Here is a 24762-nt window from a genome sequence, read left to right as displayed (position 1 = left end):
TGAGACGTGGAGAAATCTTAAGCATCGCACTTGCAAATGTCCTGTGTATCTTGCGCTGTAAGAAGGGGGCAATGCACCATTATATTCCACACTTCCGTTCTTAAAGCTATGAAAAGCGAAGGTCCACAACCTCAACATACCGACTTTTATAGAGATGGGCTACTAACCTGCTTCGCGTTTTTGTAACTCTCTTTCCTCTCCAGTTTGGTGTGCGCTCGCCCACTTCCGTTTCCGGTGGCGGAGACACTTCCACATGGCATCGCCCCGCTCCCCTTGCCGCTCAGTGTACCGGTAATATCTTGCCCTGCGCTCTCCTCCCCGACTGGCGACGGACGAACCTTCGACGGCGTGTCCCCAAGGTCTGGCATCGGGGGCGGTCGATTCGGCGGCTGCGACAGCACTATCGCGGCAGAAACCGCCGGAACTGTCGATGGTGAGGATGAAAGTGTTGGCGACGTCGATGTCGACGTCGTGGTTTCGACCGATTTCGACGAGGACGATGATGACGACAAATTCAATTTACTAGTGAGGCCGGACAGCGTCTTGGTGATGGCAGCGGTCTTCTGGGCGAGCGTGAAACCCTTGATGATACCTCGACCAGAGTTGCTCGATCGTCGATCTGTAGACGATGAACTCGAACTGGATGGATATGACGTCGTGGTCGAGTCATCTTTATCTTTACTCTTCTTGTCTGATCTGTCAGAGATATATAAGTCACATAAAAGTGAAAGAAAGCCTGGTACTTACAAGTTCATAATTTTTTTTTTTTAGGATTTTCAGTCTACCCTGATTTTTCTTACTGTTGCGTGAAGAACGAAATATTCATAAACAAACATAATTTAGGCTTACTGGACGTCCAAATCAAACCCATTCGGCAGACCTTTCAAATGGCGTTTAAATTATTATTGTCGTAAATTATAGTTATGACAAGTCAAATGTCTTTTCATTAATGCATTTGTTACAAATGTTCAGAGTGTATACAAAGTGGTCAGGTTAGAATTTATTATTTAACATCAACCGGAAATACACACTCAAATGTATGGATTATATGAATCATGATTCTGCAGCATTTGCAGCGCCTTTGAAGGTTTCTACAGATAAATGGTAAAATAAAAACAGATAAATGATGTTTCATCATCATCTCCATCATCATCGTCATTATCGAATTCATGCAGAGAACGAAGTCCCATTTGAATACGAAGCAAATATTAGGTTAGGCTTTACAGCCATGATCACGGGTGATGTCAGTCATCACTTTTTTAAAACATTTCTCCGATATCGTAGGAATAACAATATTAATTGAAGTCCTGATGTTTTAATAAGAAATGGGATATACACAGACCTATAAAAGTTGACGATGATATGATAAACAGTGCTAAATTACGACAAAACAGTGTTACTGACCCCTCAACAATACCACTCAATGTATCTGACACTATCTTTAACATGAGTAATCGATTTCATATCGTTCCTGGTCAAATATCTATAAGAGAGCAACGTTTTTAGAATTTCACTGTTAGAAGAAAAACTGCAATCAGAAACTATGAAGCCAAATCCGGCGATATCTGCCTTTTGCCTAGTCGACGTTTAGTTTTCATTTGTGTCGTAGCGTTCATTCCCGATACACTTGTACGCAGGTCAACAAACTTTTCTGATCACAAGATAGTGCAGCACAAAATTACTCATTGTGACGTCATAGAAGCCGTAGGGTAAGTTGAACTTTAAAGGAAGGGGGTGACACACAACACAATCAATGTCACATAATGTTTCAACATAGACTGCCCTTCTCGGTCGTGCTCTCCACCTACGTGTGTGAATAGACACTATAGTAAAGATGTGTAAGTCGCCTGCACGCACATTCCCGACCTTGTTACTGAAGGCAGGTAAGGACTATATTGTGGAAAGTGTATTAAATCACTAAGGAGGATAACAATATGATAACTGAAAGGTGAAAAGAGATTAACCGGCCTAGACTGTTCGAGGCAACCTTCCAAGAATATAAGTCAACAACTTCGAATTCATATTAGCTCAAGAAGGAACCAAGTTAAGATGCAAAGTTCCCAGATCCTGTTGCAATCATAACAGAGCTATTTACGTCATTCTTTCGCCAGTTGCTTATTATCTGTTTTCATTATTTTTTTTTTTCATGGCGTGTGATCTTTCAAGCTTAACGCATAAAAGCCAACATCTATACTAACTCCTGATTCTCTCAGAATTTGTTCATCGCTTTACTTGTCAAAATATATGGGAAAGAGTAATATCTTTGTATGATTTCAAAACAAAGGTGAACATAATTTTGGCTTTGATTTGGTTTATGGTATGATTTCACTTCCCCATTTTCTCGAACAACAGTTAACAAACGACAGAGTATAATATGCAAACATAAATAGGCCAAACACAAATAAATTGGGGAATCTTAATCACTCATTTACTTCTTGTCAGTAATGTATTACGGTTGCATCATGCAGCTTCTCTATGTCTATGCAGTAACACGAGTTTGGTTTGATTTTTGTTTGTGTAACCATTTCCCCGCCATTATGGTCTAAATAGATACCCATACTCCATATTGCTCTATTTCTGGCTTTATCCTGGGAACTGTAACTAAACAAGCTTGCTGTTACGTACGCCCCGTCGTTTTTTCTCGTACTTTGAATACAGTCCCTGCAGTACTAGTATAAACAGACCTTAATGTTTATTTTCACATAGAAATAAATTTAGTTTGACATTCAGTGCGTTAAGGAGAAGATATCAAACAATTTGTACTTTGGAATTTTTGTATTGTATAATTCTATTTTTATGACATTTTCTCGAGAAAAGTATGAAAAATAAATTGAAACTGAAATTAAAATCTTGGTTGACTTGACTCAAGACAGGGCTCCTCACTGTGATAATATTATAAGAATTCATTTGTTTTGGTTCTTTATTTTTCCGTGCAAGCTAACCAGACCAGAGGAGACATCCAACAAAGACATCAGTCAGGCAGGGGAAATTTTTCAACACTCTGTTATGTAATCGCCGGAAGAAGCAAATAAGACCCTCCTCCCCTTTGAACTTCCGGCGCCCCATTGATATCTGACCTCCCATGCCCTTTCTCTGCTTCACAGCTGTTTTTTTTTTTTTTTTCTGTCTCGGTAATCTTCATCTCCACGGAGTATGAGCATGATATCATCCTGTTTTCTAGCGAACCAGATACAATTCACACCTTTTAATAGCTCCTTTCCAAACGTCACGACTTTAGGGAAAGTAGGAACAGCGATCATGTTATCATTCTACGACACAGAGGAGACCGCTTCAAGGCAAAAGAACCCGTACACTACACATACGTACACCCACACGCACAAACACACATGCACAGAGTCACACGAACAGAATGTGCAAAGTCTGACACTTTAGGGCATGCCGGAGTCGTCATTCTGTCTTGTCTTATACGCGAGAGATTCTATATGACTGTGTCAGTTTTAATATTCTTTTCTTAGAATTAATTTTCAAGTAGGTCACAAAATGACTCAAGAGCAGTCAAGCCTGTTCTTGCAGTCACCTGTCTACAACGATCACATGCCACTATAAATAAAGTGTATTTCAAGTCGCCTTTCATAGAAACGATCATCAAATATTTTCTTCTTTTTAAATATTTCTTTCTAATTGCGGATACTTAACCAATATCTCCCAAAGAATCTTAAAGAAAATATGTGAGGTATGCAAGCAAATCACGACACAAACCGGCAAGCAGGTATAGATATCAATTTCAAAAGATTTCGATTGGATTCAATTAAACATCACAGCAAATAGTTCAACTTTGATTATTACCGTGGTTACATTACGTGTTCTAATTTTGTTTCTGTGTTTGTTTCTATTCAAGAGGAGAAAAATACGTATAATAATATGTTTTGTGTAATATATGTATATTAAAAGAGATTTGATAAAATTTCGTAGGATGAATTAAATGGATGTTCTGCGTGCATGCAGGGTTGATCGTGGAATACAGACAAAACTGATAGCATACCAAATGAAGTGAAAATTACAAAGACTTTTTCTTGGTATGGGGTGGGACTGAGGGAATATGAAGTCTTGTGTGTATGACACGAAATCGGTTATGTAATAATCAGCAATCTGTTTTACCTAGAAACACAACTGTTCATTTATCATCTTCACTTTTAACCCTTTACCATCCATGTAGCCATTATTATGTAAAGGGTACGGTTGTAACCAGTACCGTTATTGAAACGGAAGTTTAACATATTCTTATGTCGTTTTGCTATGTTGTTTCTAAATTCCAGTGAACATTATGAGTGGCTTGCCAAAGAAGGTAGGGGAATTCGAATCTGCTCACATACTTCTCATTTTCCCCCGCATTCTCCCTGTGCCTCATTCGTCTTGCCGCCAAAACTTACCCTTTGTTTTCCTTGTCTTTGTCTGGAAAGACGATGGTGCTGTACTTCACCTTGCCGCCGCCCGGAGCAACCTTAATGAGGGGAAGAGGCTCGCCGTTCTCTCTGATGATAGAAAAATGGGAGATTTTGATGAGACCTTACGTCAGTAATGACGTCAAATACAAGATTTCTTTGCCTCACACCAAGCATGAGCCATAATGTTTCAAGGGCAAGACGCCATTCGGACGGAGGCTTAGATAGCGGAGAAGGGGTGACAAGTGGACAAGTTGTATGAACTCGACCAGCCGTTTTAGTGGGTATGAGTAATAAGATTTACTGACAGAACTCGTCAAGTTGATTTGGAAATTGCAAGAACACAAGGTCGACGAGCTGCAGGAACGTGGCGTATCGACTTGTTTGGGACAGGAAGACTAGACAAGTTGGCTTGTTGAGAACGCAATGAGACAAAAAGGTAAACAAGTCGGCATTTCGGGTATAATGAGGGAAAATAGGACAAGAATACGAAGTACTATGACGTAGAACTTGCCAAATTACTTGTTTCACGAAGGGAGTATATGGAGAAGACAGAGTTAAGATGGGGGTAGATCAATAGAAGGAAGAAAAGATGATGACTTTTGGCAAGCTGGGGTGTATTGAAGGACACGGCGAGAAGATGACTTGATAAAACTCGGTAAAGGCGTCTTCGCAGCGTCTTGTCTTAGTCAGGACAGTTTGTCGTATTTTAACAACTTGTCTGCTTATAAGTTACTCCACTATACTTTTAAAAAGTATCTTTTTATTTTCAGCAACCGAATTGAAAACGAGGAGTGTATCAATTAACCATTAACAGCTCTTGCGCAGGCAAAGATGTTAAATGTATAGGGAGATATTACTTATTTTGAAAGCTCGTTATTCCGAAACACACAATTCCTTGTATTTTGATGTTCGGTTTTCAAATCAGAAAACAAACTATAGGGTCATTAATCAAAGGCTTGTTATTCCGAAGGTTCGTTAATCCGAAAACGAAAAGAAAGTGCATGCGTTCTGATGAATCTTCGGAATTACGAACACTGTTTCGTTTTCAGATTAACGAACCTTCGGAATAACGAATCTTCAGAATAATGAACCTTATGTCATTTTCGGATTTACAAACCTTCGGATCGATCAATGAACTTATTGATTTACGAACCTTGGGATTATTACGAAACTTCGGAATAGCGAACTGTGACTAATTTCTCGGTGTACAGATTCATGTCTCAATTCACATTTGTATGTGTTTACATCGTGGAAAAGAAGCATGGAGAGGTATTCGTCAAGTCATCAAAAGCCTCAAAACAAGTGAGAATCACATTGCAATCCCAAGACACCATCACGTTTCAGAAGGCTGTGGTTAAGTCTGGTTGTGTAAGTTAGCCTCGTGACTCACGTTTTCAGATGTGTAACATAATAGAAGAGCACATTGCAGCCGTTGTGATACGGGGAGGGAGGGGGTGTTAGCATGAATGGGTCAAGGTGAATGACTTTCACACAGGGGTGACAGTAGGGAAATTGTCCTTACAAAATGTATACTCACCTCACTCGCCTGTTCAACCCTTTCATTTCAAGAAACCCTGATTGATGTATAGGTATATCTTAATAATAGTTTGTTAATCAATTCACATGATAAATGGAATCGAGAAACATTTTCAGTGGTCGTCGAAGTCAAACCAAATGTACAGATTATGTATAACACTTGTGCATTTCCCCTTCCGTCATGATAATGACATGTAAAGATTAGATGTCATGACTCGTTTGATTATTTGGGGCTTAGTTTTTTTATTTGATGGCTCAATACTACGTGCCGGATAACACATCCGTCTCCTCGTCTTTCTCCACTATAATAAGTACCATCACCAACGCATCACCATCACCATCACCATCACCATCACCATCATTACCACCACCACCACCACCACAATCACCATTTATATCACCGCCACTATCATCATCACCACCATCATCATCACCATCACCATCACCACCTTTACCACTACTACTACCACAATCACCACCACCACCACATCACCACCTCCGCCACTACTACCACCATCATCATCATCCTCATCATCACCACCACTACCATCACTGACCACTGTTATCTTCAAGGACCGCACAGTTTGGGTGAACATCCCTGCAGCCGTATCTATACTAAACAGTGAAATATTCTTCAGCAAAATTAAGCATAGTCAATCTGTGCATCATCTCAAATGGTCATGCCTGTGGATATGTTTTGTTTTAGATTGAATAGTATGCTACGATTTATACTCACAGATATCTTGGCTTCGGCGGACCAATCTCCACTTCTATGTAGTTTAACTTGTAGTTATCTGTAACGGACGATAAAGCAACAACAATCACTGTATAATAAGATAACACTGAGAAAAATGACAAGGATATGGTTTTCGGACGACCAATTTTTTTTTTTTTTTTTTTTTTTGGGGGGGGGGGGGGGGGGGGTGATGTTGTTATACCGGAGGTTCGTTAATCCGAAAACCGAAAATGAAACTGAAGGTTCATTATTCCCAAGGTTTGTTATTCCGAAAACGAACAGGCGGTGCGCACTAACGAATCTTCGGAATTGCTAACCCTATTTCATTTTCGGATTAACGAACCTTTGGAATGAAGAACCTTATTTCATTTTCGAATAAACGTGCCTTCGGAATAATGAACAATCAGAATAACGAACCTTATTTCATTTCGGATTAACGATCCTTCGGAATAACGAACTTTCACCATCTCTCTATCCAGTCGTTCAATGCAGTTCTCGTGTTCTCGTCTGCCCCCCCCCCCAAAAAAAAATATATATATATATAAATATTTAAAAGCAATGTCAAGGACGTCTAAAAGGAGGTTTGCTTGCCCTCTCTTAACAATTTCATCACCTATTATAGTAACACCTGTAATATTGTTGCCTGACAAATGTCCATCGGATACGTATCATCATGGCAGTATACACAGCATTAGAAGGTATACTTCATTCTAGGAGGACTCAACAGGACAGTTATGACAGACAGTGTTCAATGACAGTAAAAATATTCTCATGTCACCCCATTAGGGTATTGGAGGACTCAACTTCAACATATTAACATGAAACATATTTACAATCATATATACATATTTACATCAGGAAATTCAAGATCCCCTCACTCGCGCGCACACACACGCGCACACGCACACACAAAATAATGTGCAGATACACACGTGTAGATGCACGCAGGCATGCAACAACACACATGTCTAAATAAAACTCAAACACACACGGTTTTCCTTCCTCGGTCGACTTCTGCGCACTGCTGATATCAGTCATCGGACGGGAGAAGCATGACAACGCTGTCGTATGTCCGGCTACAGATGAGTCTTACCTAGTCTGTCCATTTCGTTTTCTGACCTCTAGATCAAGATCTTACCCCTCCCCCTCCCCTCCCCCACCCCACTCCCCTCCCCCTCTCCCGCACGTGAACGCGCGCGGATGCACAACCACACGAACACGTGCATACGCACACACTCAAACCGATAGAAAGACAAAGCTAAAGTTGCTGTGCCGAGGACCGCTAGAAATCTTAACACTAAATTTAGCACAAAGGGTCGCGCTTGCGAATAAAAAGAGCGTGACTATTTTTGAGTAATCTAACCCAGACGGTAGAAGCAAAACGTGTACCCGTTGTCATGGCGACAATAATAACTCAGAGACCCTTACTTAAGCTGTTTGGTGCTGGTGATTTCATAAAAGTACGGTTTCATGGTCGGTGATGAGTCACGGAGGTATATTGGGGAGGGGAGGAGGAGGTTATGAACAGGATTGGAGACAGAAAGGATATTATTAACATTATGTGGTGATAGAACCACATTTTAAGACTGACTTGATATCGAGGCAACAAACGAATCTGTTTCAATTCAATGGCAAGCATTTTTATTATTATACTGTATGAGCGTCAAGGAGTCTGTAGCATATACAAAGAATATATAAAGAATATAAAAACATATCACTGGTATAATTTGGATTCTGTGATATATATTCTATCTATTCAACAATATTAGTCTTGAGCTCTTTGCGTCAGATACGAATACTTTGACAAAATACAGTATGATGATGCGATATCTCAGAAGAAATAATCACGACCTTGGAAAATATTTCATCTCAAACCAATGCAGTACCGAAGTATTGACTAACCCAGACGACCAGTTGTGTTCATTTGACTACAGTTTACTGACCTCTGGTGAGAATCAATATTGCTTTTTTTATTTGTTTGTTTTTAAGTCGATTTCCCTATGCAAGAAAGATAAGGTACTGTTATTACTCGTAAGGCCCTATACTTCAGAAATTATACTGTCTTCGTTTCGTTTCGTTCCTTTTATTTCATTTTCAACAAAGAGTGGTAATGTACAAATAAATCACCAGAAAAGAACAAGTGATATGAAAATAAAAAAATGCATATTCTCAATACGTCTAAATATCATATAAACACCATGAATTGAGGAAGAAATGAATAAACGTATGCTATAAATTTGTCATCATAAGAGGTGCAGTAAGTGTTCCAATCTGTTACTCCTTATACAAGAATGATAGTCATGGTTATGACTTTTAAAATTCATAAGACATTAAGGCATATACACAGACACAGACACACGATGAAACGGTCACACCAAGGCTGCCGCATTCATCCCAATGCTTAATTCACATGAGATGTGACTTTGTTTTCACCGTCTGAAAGGGGCCTAATCTAGACAGGAAGCTTGGTGTGCAGACCACAGGGTCGTTCCTAATCAACAGATCGCCGTGACAATGAACCAAGTAATTGGGCAGGATTGTCTGTCCAAAGAAGGGAGCGATATTAATGGTGACTGTCAAGGGATAATGCCAACTCGTGAGGTGCAGAAATTAGATCAGTGGTAAGCCTGCGATTGATTTGTGGCGAGTTTCTTTTCCCTGTTAAACAGCTAAACATCTGGAAGTTTTGTGGCGAGTCAACCTTTTTGATTTACGGGAAGCAAACAATGAAGGTATAACAATTATGATTGATGGAAGTAATTGACTTTATGTCCTTCAGGAGTGACGTGTAGAATACTTTATCTTTAATCGAGGAGTATCATCCCCTTTAATCTTATTTCTATGTCTGTTTTTTTTTCCAACACGTCATTTTTATTGTCTAATTCGTTCATAATGTTTAGCCGTGTTCACAGGTAACTCGCGGCTACTCGCCCCCAACGAGAAAGGCACCTTAATAGATTTCTAGGAAGACATCGAAAGTTTTGTCCATAGAACATGCGCTCAGAGTTTTCCAATTACTGTATTCCAATGATAAGCATACCACATAAATCTCCCTATTTCGTCAACACCAAGAATTCGTTGAAAAAGGAATGTTTAAAGTAGTATGACGAGGCACTAATTTAAAGAGAAAATGTAGACGATGCGAGGCTGAAGAGGAAACAAGATTCCCTTATCATGCTGAACATGCTGAAAGAGAACGTCAAAGAACATGAAATGTATAAGCAATCTATAGTTTCATTTTATCGAGCACTGTTTTAAGATGATAGAATTGAGCACGCCTACATTTTTTCTTTTTTTAAAGGGCAAAATATTTCATTGTGATAGGCTTGAAGAAAGCGAAGAAACTTACAGTGGAATTAGGGTCAACATAGTTTCAGTCATGGTGGTTGGTGCAGGTAGGTGGGATGGAGACGGTCTCCCAACTTAGCGCATATTACGTAACTTTTTAAAACAATACTTAACTTTATTATACATTATCGACGTTCTGTTTCTCTTATATTTTCGCAATTTTTTTTTTCCCGTCAGGAGCTCACTCTTTAGAAGCCTACAATGTACACTCTTCTGATTTTAGTAGGTTCCTCACATATCATGACTATCGTTATTCTTATCATTTTGCTTAAACATTTATATCTGTTTGTTTCCACCTGAAATTGATAATACTTAGTGTTGTGATTCTCACTTTAATGGAATGGAAAATGATGTGAAATGTGGAATACAAAAAAAGAAGAAAAACAAAACAAACTTCTCTGCCTGATGGGAGAAAGTCCGCAGTTTCAACAGTACAAAACTTTTAGTGCATTTCTGTCACGAGAAATAATTTGGGTCTCAAACCTGATAGCACACTTCAGACAAGGGCACCCCTTGCAATGTTGAGAAAATCTTTAACCTGGAAGTAAACACTTTGCAGAAAGCGGTTGACTTAAGATGCTGTAGGTGATTAAATCCAATCCATCATTATGTTCATTTCATTTGTAATACATGATAATGCATTTACTTTCATCAGCTTTGCACTGTTGGGTGGTAGTAAATGTGTGTTGTAATCTAAAAGTAAACGATAGAAGATTACATATAACACAAATTGGAGCCTAGCATACAGATTATATACAATTGTGTAAATCCACTGAGCCTGGAATTCCTACAGGACGCTACTGGTACCTTTTTCCTCGGCCACATTTTTAGGACTCTCAAATCACTTAGCAGAAACAAAGATAGAGGCTCTACGACCTGTAAACTCTTCCCTCTCCCCTTCAACTTTTCTGCCTCTCTATATCACTCATTCTCATCCTCCTTTCCCTTAATTTTTCCCCCAACATGTCGGATATTGGACATTCTAAATATGTTCCTTCCTGCCGCTAAATTTAGCGCCCTGTCAAAGAACGAAAGGCAGCCTCGCCAGGCTCGCCCCGTCCAAGAATAGCCGCGCGACTCACGCCGTTAATGATTTTAAGGTTTAGACCTTGTAATCGCGTTATTTCGCTGTTACCGAGCGAATTGGGTACCTCAAGAAAGCTGAGCTGACTCCTGAATCCAGTACATAATTATGTTAGGAGGAGATGACAGGGCTTATCAAAGAAAACGAACCGACCCCGTAGGTTCGGGAGGATCGAGAGCCGCTGTCTTGCATAATCCGCAGGTCACATCTGGGTTGTCTGACTATGTTTGGGCGTCGGTCAGGTCACATGCCGATTGCTATACCAAGGTATGGCGTATTGGCGCCTCGAGAGATGGCGCCGCGGCTGAAACAACGGAAATACCCCCCCCCCCGCGTCTCTGTTTGTTTGTCTGTCTCTTCCTTTCTTTCTTTCTCTATCTATCTATCTCTACCTATCCATGTATGTATGTATGTATGTATGTATGTATGTATGCATGTATTGTATCTATCTAGATAGCTATCAGTCTATCTTATGTATATCTATCTATCTGTCTGTCTGTCTATCTTTTATATATACATGAATATATATATATATATATATATATATATATATATATATATATATATATATATATACATATATATCTATCTACTATTGAGTACTATACATTTATATATATATATCCATCTATGTATGTATGATTGTATGTATGTATGTATATTTGTATGAATGTATGATTTGAAGATATTTGCAATTCTTTGCAATTAAATCTGATATTCTCATTGTCAAATTGTTTTTACATTATGCCCTATACAGACATTAACATGTTGTGGGCTGTAAAGTATTAAAGAGGAAATCCACGACCAAAAATAAACAAACTTCAAAAGAAAGAGAAAAATATTCCCTACAGAACGATACAAAAATGACAAAAATCGGATACTAGTAAGAAATAGGGAAGATATGACATTTTGAAATTTCACATTATTTCGGAAAACATTTCTTGACCAGCCCTTGACCAGCAAGTTGACGATGTCATGCTCTCAAAATTTTTCATTCATTTCATATACAGAAATGACAAAAATCTTATATTTCAGCTGTATAGATATAAAACTTGCCTTAAAGCAACCCCAAATGAAAAAGAACAAACGTTAACTTTGATATAATTTTGGTTTTACAACATGCTTTTACTTGTATTTGATAAAAATAACAATTTTCCCGAATTTCATATATTATAACGTACATGAAAAATTGTGAGGCTATGACAGCATCAACTGGTTCATTTGGATATTCACAGTGATTGGTCAAGAAATGTTTTCTGAAAAAAAATGTACAATTTATTGTCTTCCTCATTTCATATCCGATTTTTGTCATTTTTGTATCGTTCTGTATATAGGGAATACTTTTCTCTTTCTTTTGAAGTTTATTTATTTTTCCGGGTTGAATTTCTCTTTAGGAGCTGCTCCGAAAAATCACAGGCACAGTGTACAAAATATGACTGTAATAAAATTATCTACTATATGTATATGTGATTGTCGTGTTTGTGTTTGTATGTGTACCTTATATTAAGAGCAACTAGTTTTACAGGGACCGGTATCTATGTACTTTGGTTTGATTGATTATTCTATTTTTGCATGCTTCATATATAAACAAATGATACATAACATGATGCTGAAATAATATGATATACATTAGACACTCTGAATACAGGGTACACAATGATAGTATTCAATTTCACAAAATAATAACATTATATCATAATCATTCTGGCTTGTGAGGCATGTTGTGCCTTAGAAGTATTCGCACCAGTAATTGACCAGCCAAAATTTAATGAAAGTCTAAGTCATTCCCCTTTCTTTTTTCTCTATCTCTCTTCATCTTTTTATATCCATTACGCATTTTTTTTTTCGTCAGTTCCTCAGCTCTTATTGCGGACTTTCCGGAACAGATGACTAAAAACAAAACAAATAAGTAAAGAAGAAAACAAAGAAAAAAAGAAAGAAAGAAACATACAAACACTCGATGACACAAAATCGCGTGTGTGCGTATGTTATGTTTGTGTTTATGTTTTGTTTTGCAGGTTTATTTGTTGGGCTGTTTGCATGGTTGTGTGGGTGAGTATTCTCGTGTTTGTGTGAGTGTGTGTAAGCGTGTTTGTGTTTGTAGATGTGAAGAAGAGAGAGAGAGAGAGAAGGGAGAGAGAGAGAGGGAGGGGGGGGGGGAGAGGAGGGGGGTTGATGAGAGGAGGATGTGCTGAAGACGAGTCACTTTCCTGGAGTGCCACTTTAGTTTGCGTCAGGCATTAGTGAGTCATGGTAACAGGCAGAGAGAGGCAGACAGAGTGAGAGAGAAAGAGGGAAAGAAAGAAAGAGAGGGAGAGAGATGGGGAGAGAGAGGGAGAGAGATATATCATATCTTCAAGAAAATGTATCATGGCTAGTGGAGATAGCAATATCATAGAACCTTGTAGAAATTCCTTTAGTTCAACCTGTTCAGGGACCTGGCCTCAAAGCGCGGGAAAAGATCTCCACGTTTTCTTTAAATGCCTGGGCTGATATTCACCCATCTACCAGTCCTCAATAAACACTTTTTTTTTTCTCACTTTTTTGTGTGGTCTGGTGCTTAACAAGTGTTAGCCTCATGGAGTTATGAAATGATCACGGAAATTAAATCAAAGGATGGTATCTAAGGCCAATGTCACGATATTAAATCATCAAAGAATTGCCGCAGATACTATTTGCTCAGAACAATTTAAGATAATTGACTAACTTAAACCAATCAATTAGGAATTTGAACCAAAGAGAAGTTTGGCAATTTTCAAGAAAAGTAGCAGAACACATTTCTAGCGCACCTTGCCTGACCTGACCTACTTAGATCAGTAATTTAGCTGGAAACGTACGTCCTCGTTGCAGAATTAATAGAAAAAGAAGAGAAAAGAAAAGAAAAGAAAAGAAAAGAAAAGAAAAAGAAACATACGAAGTCCAGACATTGCCAAATGTGTTTTATAAAGTTCATTTACAAACACATTCAATCCTCGAATATTTCACATCAGAGACAACAGAAAATGCAAGCAAATGTACAAAGCAATATACTGTAAGTTCCAAACACAGATAACAGAAAATAAAAGTAACAACAGATATGGAACTAAAAGAAATTGTATGTATCATTTTGATTTAGTGAACAAGAGGTATACGATGTTAAAAACAAGCAAATTGCTTTGATAGCCTTCGAGACTTGTCACCTTGTACCCCATGTCTTGTTTACCGCTTATAGTTTGCTCGTTTATTCGTCAATCCACTGCGGTTTCATTCTGTATTTTGTCACCTTGCAAAGATGGGGCTACCAGCAGCTGACAACCAACTGAAAAGTTCGGCCAGCTTGGGTTGCTCAAATCACAATATTTTCTTTAGAAAGTTTTCAATGGTGTCATTATGAAGGCTTGAAAGTATAATAGTATGTCGAAGAATGGATTATGGAATAATCTATGCAGATGCGTGCAGCAGTATGAATGTATGAGTATAATTATTATAAAGCATAACACTTATTACAGCTTGTATCTTTCATGATGGTATAGCTATTAATCCCTACAATATCATGCTTGGAAAGTTGTCAACGGTGTAATTATCAAGGCTTGGACATCTAGATTGATTATGGATTGATTAGTGCAAATGCTATGCAGCAGTGTACATTTAGGAGTATGTAAAGTATACTATTTATCATAGCTCATACCTTTCATAACAGCCCTTAATCCTACGGGACATTATTTGCATCTCTTTGTAATGTTAACCTTCAAATTACATTATAGAATTATTGAAATCATTGTGGCTCAATCACTCCAATGTACACACTAATGTTTCAGGTTTACAATAACTTTGTTAAAGAATAATGACATTCTGTATCAAAACTTCAACGAGATGTAAAATCTATGTCTCACGATAAGTGTGACTCTTTGTCTAAACTTTTATTACAATTGTCATGAACGCTCGTGTGCAGCTTCACGGATTTCCCCCATGATGCTTTGTCTTGCATAACTCTTTAATATCTCGTTTTATTTTTAGAGTGTCTGGAATTTAATTTCCCACTTCCAGGGCACTCCAGCCACCCAGGTTCAAACTGTCAATCGCAAAAACAGAGGAACGGCTCTCCTCATGGATTCTGAAGAGCGGCGATTCCCCCACCCCCTGTTTATAATGTGCTGTGCGAATTATTAAAGGGGCCCTGAAATCCAAATGAATGTTGATTAGTGTTGATTTATGATACCCTCAACATCACTTTTGCCGTAAAACAAATATCTAGAAACATTTTATATATTTTTAACGATTTTTTTTCTTCTATTTTTCTACAGATTACTTGGGAACGCCCACAAAAAAAATCCTTCCAAACCAACCAATACTAATATTCTTGAGATGACCTCATCTGTCATCATAACTTGCATGTTTCTGTCATATTAATGTGACTAACAAAAGACATGGCGAGGGAACATGCAAGTTATGCTGAGTCGAAGGGAAGGTGCATTTCAATGTCTTTTGTTAAACATTTCAGTACTTCAGCAATGATTGACATATGAGGTAATCTCAAGAATATTAATATTGATTGGTTTGGAAGGATTTTTTTTTTTTTTGCTGTTCCCAAGTAATCTGAAGAAAAATAGAAGAAAAAATCGTTAAAAATATATGAAATGTTTTTAGATATTTGTTTTACCGCAAAAGTGATGTTGAGGGTATCATAAATCAAAACAAATCAATGTGCATTTGGATTTCAGGGCCCCTTTAATGATATATAGGGGTGCAGCGCGTTACCATCGACGCAGACATTGAGCGGAAGCGGAAATACGAATTTCAGCAAGGATCTCAATCACTAATGCTGTTATGTCTAGCTCTGGAATGTCGTGTTATTGATCTCTTCGCGTGTCATGTTTTCATCGCTTCCTTCTGTATGTATAATGTGTAGGAAATAACACATTGAAATCAAATATGTCATTTCGTTTTCTGCTTGAGAATTGATCTGAATAATAACTTAACATATAATGGACTTTCAGTTTTTGTTTAGTATACAATTTGTATGTACTTTCAATATACGCAATCGTTTATGTATGTTTGTACATTTGTATTACATATGATATGAAAAATATGATATATATGTTTAATTCAAATCAATTTGGTTTATTAACAAAATTGTCATGGCATCCAAAAGGCTGAATTGTGGAGTAACATACACACAATACATGCAAAAATCATTATTACATTAAGATGATACAATATAGAAAATAAAGATATTCACATATTGTGCAAAAATTGTGAAGACATAGTAAGTTAAGTGCGTTGTTGTTGTTGTTTGTTGTTGTTGTTGTTGTTAAAGATACATATCAAAGTGGATACAATCAATAATCAATAAAAAGAATACTAATTGCTGAATTTTCATAAACAACCAATCTGAACATACACAAGTCAATTAGATAAAAAAAAATGGTAATATACTGTGTTTATGATATGTGATATGAACAAAGCAAGGGTGTGTTTCCATTTTAGAGAGCTTGACATATTTCGAGAATTGATTTAAACATCAAAACTTTGTAATGGTCTTTGTATTATACATGTACATTGTATTATGATATGAGACGTATATTTTTAAACCTACGATGAACCTTAAAAAGACAGAAGTAATGTGAAATCGACAATTGTGGTTTCATGATCATTGTTCGGGGAACAGGGAATGGATTAATCTCAAAACAGCTCAGGAAAGTAAATGGAAAATAGCTTAATGCAGGCATAATTGAATATTATACAAAAAAAAAAAATATTTCAAATGTATTTGCTCAGAAGTGACAAATTAAAAGTTTTGCATGAAATCTAGATTCTATGGATGTTATGGAAGGCTGCAGAAGAGATCCGTTTTCCAGAAAAAAAAAACACCAACGTCTAAACTTTTCTAGGAGTTTAACAATAATAAAACAAGTTGAAATCTAATTGAAACTGAAAAAAAAAAAACCCGTTCAATTTGCGCGTTACGTCAGAAGCATAGCCTTCTTGCACTTTCTTCTTCGATAGTCAAATTCATGATTAAATACAGGTTGAATGAAAGAAGGATCCATATCCACTGGTATGATTTTTGATCCCCTTCAGAATACGAGTTACTTCATCGCTGCTTCGTGCGCGCGTTGAAGGCGAAACTGCACCTTTTTGACACTGCTTACGAATCAGCTCCATGACAAGATGATCCTCCGCTATCTTTGGAGGAAAAGTTTGAATCACGAGCTATATTTAACGCTTAGAATCGAATAGAAAATCTTCTGCTGAGATTCGCTCGGCTTGACGAACGGATTGCCCTCGATTTTATCAGTGATTCATGCGGTGTGATCAGGCAACCACGGGGCGCAATGGCTTCAATGTAACTGTTGCTCTAATTCAATATCTGATTGCAGACGATCTTGACCGTAAGCTCACACCCAAATCGGTCAGGAGTTGTCCAGGGGTATAAGCATTGTCACAATGACACGTCAATCATGGCTGACAATGACAATCTTTAGACAGAGGGAGAAGATGAAAGGGGTTTATTGGAGGAGCAAAGTAAGAGGTTGACATAGAAAGATATCGATACCAAACTTTGGCGAATCATTCCTCTCTGAAATGCTATGATGAATAATGATGGGGATGATTATAATGCTATATCAACCACAACAGTGACAACAGTTGGTGCTAATAATAACTTTTTGTGGTTATTATTGTGATAATCATGCATTATTAGTCATCCATCTATCCGATATCCACCCATTATTTTCTTGGTCTTGTTTCATATAGTAAGACATTATCTACCACTTGCAGTTGAAACAAAGACCCAGCTTTAGTGTTTCAAAATAGTTCTGAAATATGAGTTAGGGATAGAAACAGCCAATGTAAAATTTTGAATCAGTATCATCAATGTTAAATATACAAAATGTGAACAATAATTATGATAAAAATTGTCTTTAGACTAACCCGTCTACAGTTACGGTTTAGTGAGAAAAATCTCCTTATATTTTAGGCTTTACTACATCTTTTTTTTTTTTAATGTGGTAGGATGTTTTGTGATACAACGGACCTATAACATATGCATCACATGTGATAACTCGAACATTTTTTTTTTTAAATCGCTGCTCCTAATGGTAAACAGTACCTTTAACACTCCATTATGTTCACACACGCTGAAGCTAAAGATTACTTTGTGTATATTACAAAACTGATACGAATGCCAAGAAAGTGATACAACTGCGCAATCCCTCGATAAATAATGAAAAACGGGCAAAAGAGATATACACCGGGAAAATATGTTTACATGTTTATGTTTTTTGTTAAGTTATTGAACATAACACTTTCTTCGACCTCATCATAATCTGCAATTTTCTATGTGGATATAGAACTGCTGTATGCCGATTGCCACGAAAATGCCACAAAAATTATTAAGAAACAGCCACTTGAGAAATGTGTTCGACTTCGTGGATATGATTACAAGTAGGCACCAAGGACATTTTTAAATTTTTCAAAATCAACAATGTTTTATCTATTTTGTCCCATTGCAAATGTTTAGATGATCATTAATATCTGGCAAGTTGTTTACTTGGTATTTTAAATTTGTACTCTTTGCGTGTGGAAGAAAATTACGTCAGATATGTCAGATAGGTCAAGGAGGTACAAGGCGAGCCTAAAGTACCTCCCTGTATAGGTTCATCCCACTACTTTGGATACATCAATACATCTTATTTAAGAAGACCAGAGATGGAAAAGGTAGATAAAGGCATATTCAAATTCATGAAATTCTTCCGTCAAGATGTTTTCATTGCAACTATAAATTTACGTCGATGTATAGGGCAATTTGTTCATCAGTTGCAATAAAGGCATATTGTTATGTCAAACGGATTCCTCTAAACGCACTATCATTTTAGTTCAACCGCAACGATATTATCGCACCCGTTTGTAATTATCTGTATACTTTAGATATAATTCCTCAGAAGTATTTTAGGAAGATGAAATAACGACAAAGTATTGCAAGTACATTAATGTCGATTATCACATTTTTAAGGATCGTCGTCATTTTCTAAATTTGTACATTTATGTAATATTCATAGTGAAGAAAATCTGAATGTTGTTCGAGTATCTTGATTGTGATGCAATCTAATTCTTGGCATAGTGACAGAGTCTACACAAGTATTTTCTCATTTGCATATTGCTTCCTTTCTAGTGTCAACGTCATGCTGACGTCACTGTGGGAAGATATTGGGAACAGATAATATGAAGAAGGTTAACTCTGCAACGCACTGATGGAGAAGAGATGGGGTCAGGGAGAGTTCAACAAGGGGCCTTTCCAACACGTGGATGACAGAGTGCTTGTTGATTACGTGATGCTTATGTAATGATTCTCGAAAATTTGCGTCAACACTTTACTTCTCTACGCACTGTAAAAACACTTACGTCTTACGACCAGCGCGATCATTGGTGAAGTTTGACCAAGAAGACAATTCAAGATAGTCAAGAGAGTTGACTCATTTGGATGGATACATGACTTTCGCATGAACTTCTAAGACTATTTTACATAATGTATACTTGTGCATTAAATTTGTTTTACAAACGTGGTTATTATGTGACGTGCCTTGAATATGTTCCTTTTGTGGGATATTCGCCTCTTTGAAGAGAATGGTTATATTGTCATGGAGATGTAGAACGATAACAACCAGGATTATTAACTCTAGTTTAGTCACAATATCTTTTCACTATGAGGTCTTCCATGATGTATAACTGACATTCTTTAAACTCTGAGCCCCGAATGGAAAGAAATCAAAATTGTAAACATTTCTGTTGTCTCTTTTTTTTTCATTAGTTTGATAGCCAACGTTTATTGATCATGACCCACCACTATTCATATAGCAAGTTTGGGGACAAGCTCATACGAAGTTGTCATCATCATAACTATACAATGTCATGTACAAATATACATTGCTATGAATATTTGGATACATTTTTTTTTCTCAAATAAATTTGTCAAATAAGGATAACACAACAACGCAGCATTTTTTCCCCTTGAATATACGCCAAGATAATTGCGTTACACGGGAAAGTCTCGAAAATGTTACCAATAACTATAGGGGACCCCCCCCCCCAAAAAAAAAAAAAAATCAGAAAAAATCATGCTCTTTACTATATCCTCAGTACTATATTAGGCTCAATGAGGTTAGAGTTTCTGACAAAATTAATTGATTCATTTAAATCACTAGAAGCTCATCTCAACGGGATGACCTTACACGTAAATCAATAATGTGTCCAGGTACGCTAAAATGAGTCATAAGTGATAGCCAGCTCTCTCTCTCTCTCTCTCTGAACTCGACAATAATCAGAGGCAGAAAGGCTCTGACTTCGCAAGTTGCGACGTAGTTCTGCTCCCTTGGGACATAACTTATCTTACATCTGACGTGTTTTCTTTTAGTTTTCTTTTAACGATTTATATTTGCTTCTTCTTTTTTTTGTACACTTTACCCATCATTCTCCTCGCTGGCTAGGTCTTGTCTCAAAATTAATAACTGTTTCAGTTTTGTTCACATTATTTGCATCTTTCAGCCTCTTCTTCTGTTTCGCCTTAATATGTAGTATGGGGGAGCATCCTATCGTTTTTAAGTATTCCTCCTGTTTGCTGTAATAATCTAATTTGATTCTCTAATTTTCATGTAAACTGCATGAACAATTTTTACCGTTTCCTCTGGATTGCTCTTTCCATTTATTCACACCATCCAATCGTCTTTATGATAAGAAGAAAAAGAATAATCATAGTCAACAGTTTCTGCTTTACGGTGTCTATTTGACCCTATCTTTTATCTAATTTGATAGATTTCCTTGTTCAAAGCCATTGCACGTCTGGTGTTCAAACCATGTGTTGCTAGCCATCATAAGGCCTTTGACACCTGGTTCCTTTGACAGTTGCTTAATTAGTTTTAAATGAGCCGCATTTGCAAATCATCGCGAGGATGAAGCTGACAGTATTGTATTCACATAATCAGCACAGAGAAACTGATCTGAACTTCTGCTTGGTTTCGTGCAGGCGTTGCCAATTTCACTCTGTGGAGGTCATCCAACGTTCATCATCCGAAGAGAAATTTTCAGAAAAAAAATAAACAATTGTTTTATATAAATATATATATATATATATATATATATATATATATATATATATATATATACATATATATATATATCATTCTGTTTTGTTCGTTAGCCTTTTTTGTTTTTTTTTGTTTTTCAGAGGTCTGACTCGATGACCAGTCCTTTTCCAAGATTTACAACAGACGTGGGCATTTCGGTGGGTAGCTATATGTACGTACGGAAAAAACTTTCCCTCTCTTTCGGAGAAGTACTCGAAACTTACCTGGAACATCGAGCCACACTGTGTGTAAGCGATTCCGGAAGATGGTTTTTCATGCTGTTCGTACATATTACGTTGTTAGTGACGTGATCAGTACTAATCGAGCACTCATCACGACCACCTACACACGAATTGTGTGTGCATATCAATGTACACGGGAGAGGGGAATCTTGGTATACCAGAGATATCCCCACAAGAAGTGTGTCAATGTGTGTATTTATATTTGTATAGTGATATTTACGTTACTCGTTAGTTTATTTAAGTATATTGGCTTTCACTATACATTTCGGTTCGGCAGATCCACTGTTACGTAGTTTGCGCGAAATTTCCTCTCTCCTGTACACCTGCCAGTAAAGCACGAGAAAACGATGTAGCAACGACGAAGTGCGTGATGCAAAAGAGATAGTCAGCCAACTGAAATGGACAGTAATAGAACTACCAAGGACGGCACCATGTGGAGTTCTAGTACTTAGGTAAAATCACTGCGAAATATAATTTAGCACACAGCCTTTCAAACTCGTGACCAGTGAGATATCTATTATAATCATCGATCTACCTCTCATTTATTTATCTATTTATCTATCTATCTATCTATCTATCTATCTATCTATCTATCTCTCTATCTATGTATCTATCTATCTATCTATCTCTCTATCTATACTATCTATCTATCTATCTATCTATCTATCTATCTATCTATCTATCTATCTATCTTTCTATCTATGCAGGCCGAAAACATACATACATGTGTTTGAAAATGTACGTCGAGGAGAAGCTACAATTTGAAAATGAATATTCTCGCTGTTGAATGTGCTGTCTGCCGAGACAAAACGACGAAATTCGTAACCGTTTATTTTTGGAAAAAACAAAAGACGCAAGGAGTCAGTATTCATCAACAGCCACATAGCTCCTGTGCCTTACAGTGTGTGCAGCTTAGTCATTAAGCAACTGCTCCTCGATTGCAGCGTTTGACGACGGGACTTTAAGTGACACATACATACGTGTAGTTCTAAGCGTCATACCTATACACTGTACAGCACAATTAATAATAGACTTGCACCGCGACAAGAAGCAACTGACAATAAGTTAAGATTAATACAGGGTTTGCCTTCCACTGTGAGAATGATGATCAACGTGAAGATCGAATGGAACTTCTTTATTATTCTGTGTTTATGTTACAAAGAATATTTCGGTAAGTATCCACAATAAAACACAGCTATAACATCGCACATTGCACGTCAATCTCACGAGTATTAATGATTTATCATCATCGAGGGACACGTCAGTTACAAACATTTGTTTTATCTTGATCCTCCAGACTGCATCTTTTTCTCCTTCATCTCCTCTTCCTTCTCTTCTTCCGCCCCTTCTCGTCTTGTGCTATTTTTATGTTGAATTCTACTTCTTTTCCTTGTTATTCTTCACCGTCACCCTTCTCTTCTTTATTCTGTTTTCCTCCTTTCCCTTCTTTCTAGACTTCTAGACTTTTATCAACTGTACTATCAAGAGAACCACTTTATTCCCTGCACCCTCCCTCTTCCCCAGCCCTGTTAGATGTGCATATCATCCATACCAGCCCTGCCTGCACTTATGTTTAGCACTTGCTCAAATGCCAAAACTCCATGCTTTCCGCCATTTTGCATTAAAAAAAAAGAACAGCGCGACATTCTGGGCATCCACCCTATCCTCGGAGAGCTCCTGGCAATGAAACAAGGCCAAATCTATTCCCTCGCATCTCCTAAAAAGGGCGAAGATAGACATTGTGCCAAACGCAGGGCAGAAACCATGGATAAGAACTTGGCAACGTACGCTAGTATAGACCAGTAAAATATAACATTCATTTTTTATCTGCTCATGAACTTTAAATACCGATTCAACCGCACATGCATGTGTTGGTATGGTATTACACCTCTCACGCAAAACACTGCGGATACCTCTGAGACCATTTTTTTAATCATTGTAATTCAATCTTAGCTCTACAGTGAATTTTGGTTCCTGGTCGTGAAACTATAATTATCTACTTCTTTGCTATAAATGGCGATGGCATATTTGATTGCGACAAGGTTTAAACAAAAAACAAAACAAAAAACGCAGTCGCATTCTATGAAAATAAATTCAATATAGAAATATAACGCAGAAATGTACCAGGGGTTGTTTCCCCATTCAAAGCAATTACAGAAGCTCTTTTGTACATTCTGACGAATCCATATACGATGTTCATTGAGATTTATCGTCACGAAATGTTTGTAACATGTACGTCACGAAATGCTTGTAACATGTGCAATTTTGCATTATATTGCATTGCTATTACTGATTTTTTTTTTAATTTATCGTGTGGAGGTAAATGTCAAGTAGCTTCACAACGACTGAACTATACGTAATATTTTTCTAACACCAATTTCGTAAATCTATTTGCGTACTAAATTATATTTTGTATAAAATGTAAATCTATTTTGTACTAGGTGCAAGCTGTGTTTTTACACTTTTCATGAAAAGAAAGAACAATTTGTTAAATTGCTTACTACCATGGGAACGAAGGCTTCGAGATCATAAGGAAGGAAATCCAGTATCTTCAAAGATAGTAATTAAAGGACGAAAATAGACAGGTAACCTAAAGAGACAGACAGTATATAGTATCAATATAGAGATAATTAGACATTGGATTCAAACACATATCCATATACATTCATTCATTTCGAACACATACATTCTACATACAATCATGTACACATACGTCGCACAAGCACGCACACACTCTGGTATATTAGACCCTATACCCAAAGCTTTCATGCTTTGATAAAAACACATGTTTTATTCACTTTTAAACACAATTCATTTATACACGAAAATGAAAATATCTTAGAGTAATCATATACAATGATCGAAACGTCACACATGCATGCACATTATAGTGGTATATTAGACCCTATACTCACAGCATTCATGCTTTGATGAAAACACAATACAGTTATTAATTCCAAACAAAAATCATTACAAATACACGAATATGAACACATTTGGGAATAACCATAATACAACTGATTGCAACGCCATAGTTTCGGGGGAGGAGGAGGAGAGGGGATGGCTAATCAGGAGGCTCACCTTGCCTGGACGTCATGGCGGCTGTAATCATCTTTGCGAAGTGTCATCCAAACCACGCGGACCAGAAGGGAGAACCAGGGTCGGTCATCGAAGACCCCCTGAGGGAAGCCGTCGAAAATCACGGTCTCTGGTGTCGACAAGCGCACATACACACACAAGGACAGGCTCACGATTCTTGAAGCTGCAGGAAATGCAGTGTGCATTCAAGATTTTACAAAATGTCGAGGAA

At 37.4% G+C, this 24762-nt stretch overlaps 1 protein-coding gene across 1 annotated transcript in view; it reads right to left on the bottom strand.

The window, feature by feature from the left end:
• LOC140227899 (uncharacterized) overlaps positions 1-24549 on the bottom strand; it is a 41705-nt gene extending 17156 nt beyond the window's left edge. Inside the window, exons 1-4 of the mRNA XM_072308283.1 lie at positions 24534-24549; positions 6679-6766; positions 4392-4493; positions 168-696 (exon numbers count right to left, since the gene is read on the bottom strand). Coding sequence (XP_072164384.1) covers positions 168-696; positions 4392-4493; positions 6679-6766; positions 24534-24549 — 735 coding nt within the window. The remainder of the gene's footprint in view (positions 1-167; positions 697-4391; positions 4494-6678; positions 6767-24533) is intronic.
• Positions 24550-24762: the final 213 nt, after the last annotated feature.

Source organism: Diadema setosum, chromosome 4 (genome assembly GCF_964275005.1).
Source record: "Diadema setosum chromosome 4, eeDiaSeto1, whole genome shotgun sequence".
NCBI lineage: Eukaryota > Metazoa > Echinodermata > Echinoidea > Diadematoida > Diadematidae > Diadema > Diadema setosum.
Note: the sequence above shows the minus strand (reverse complement) of the source record. Positions and strands in the feature narration are given on the sequence as shown.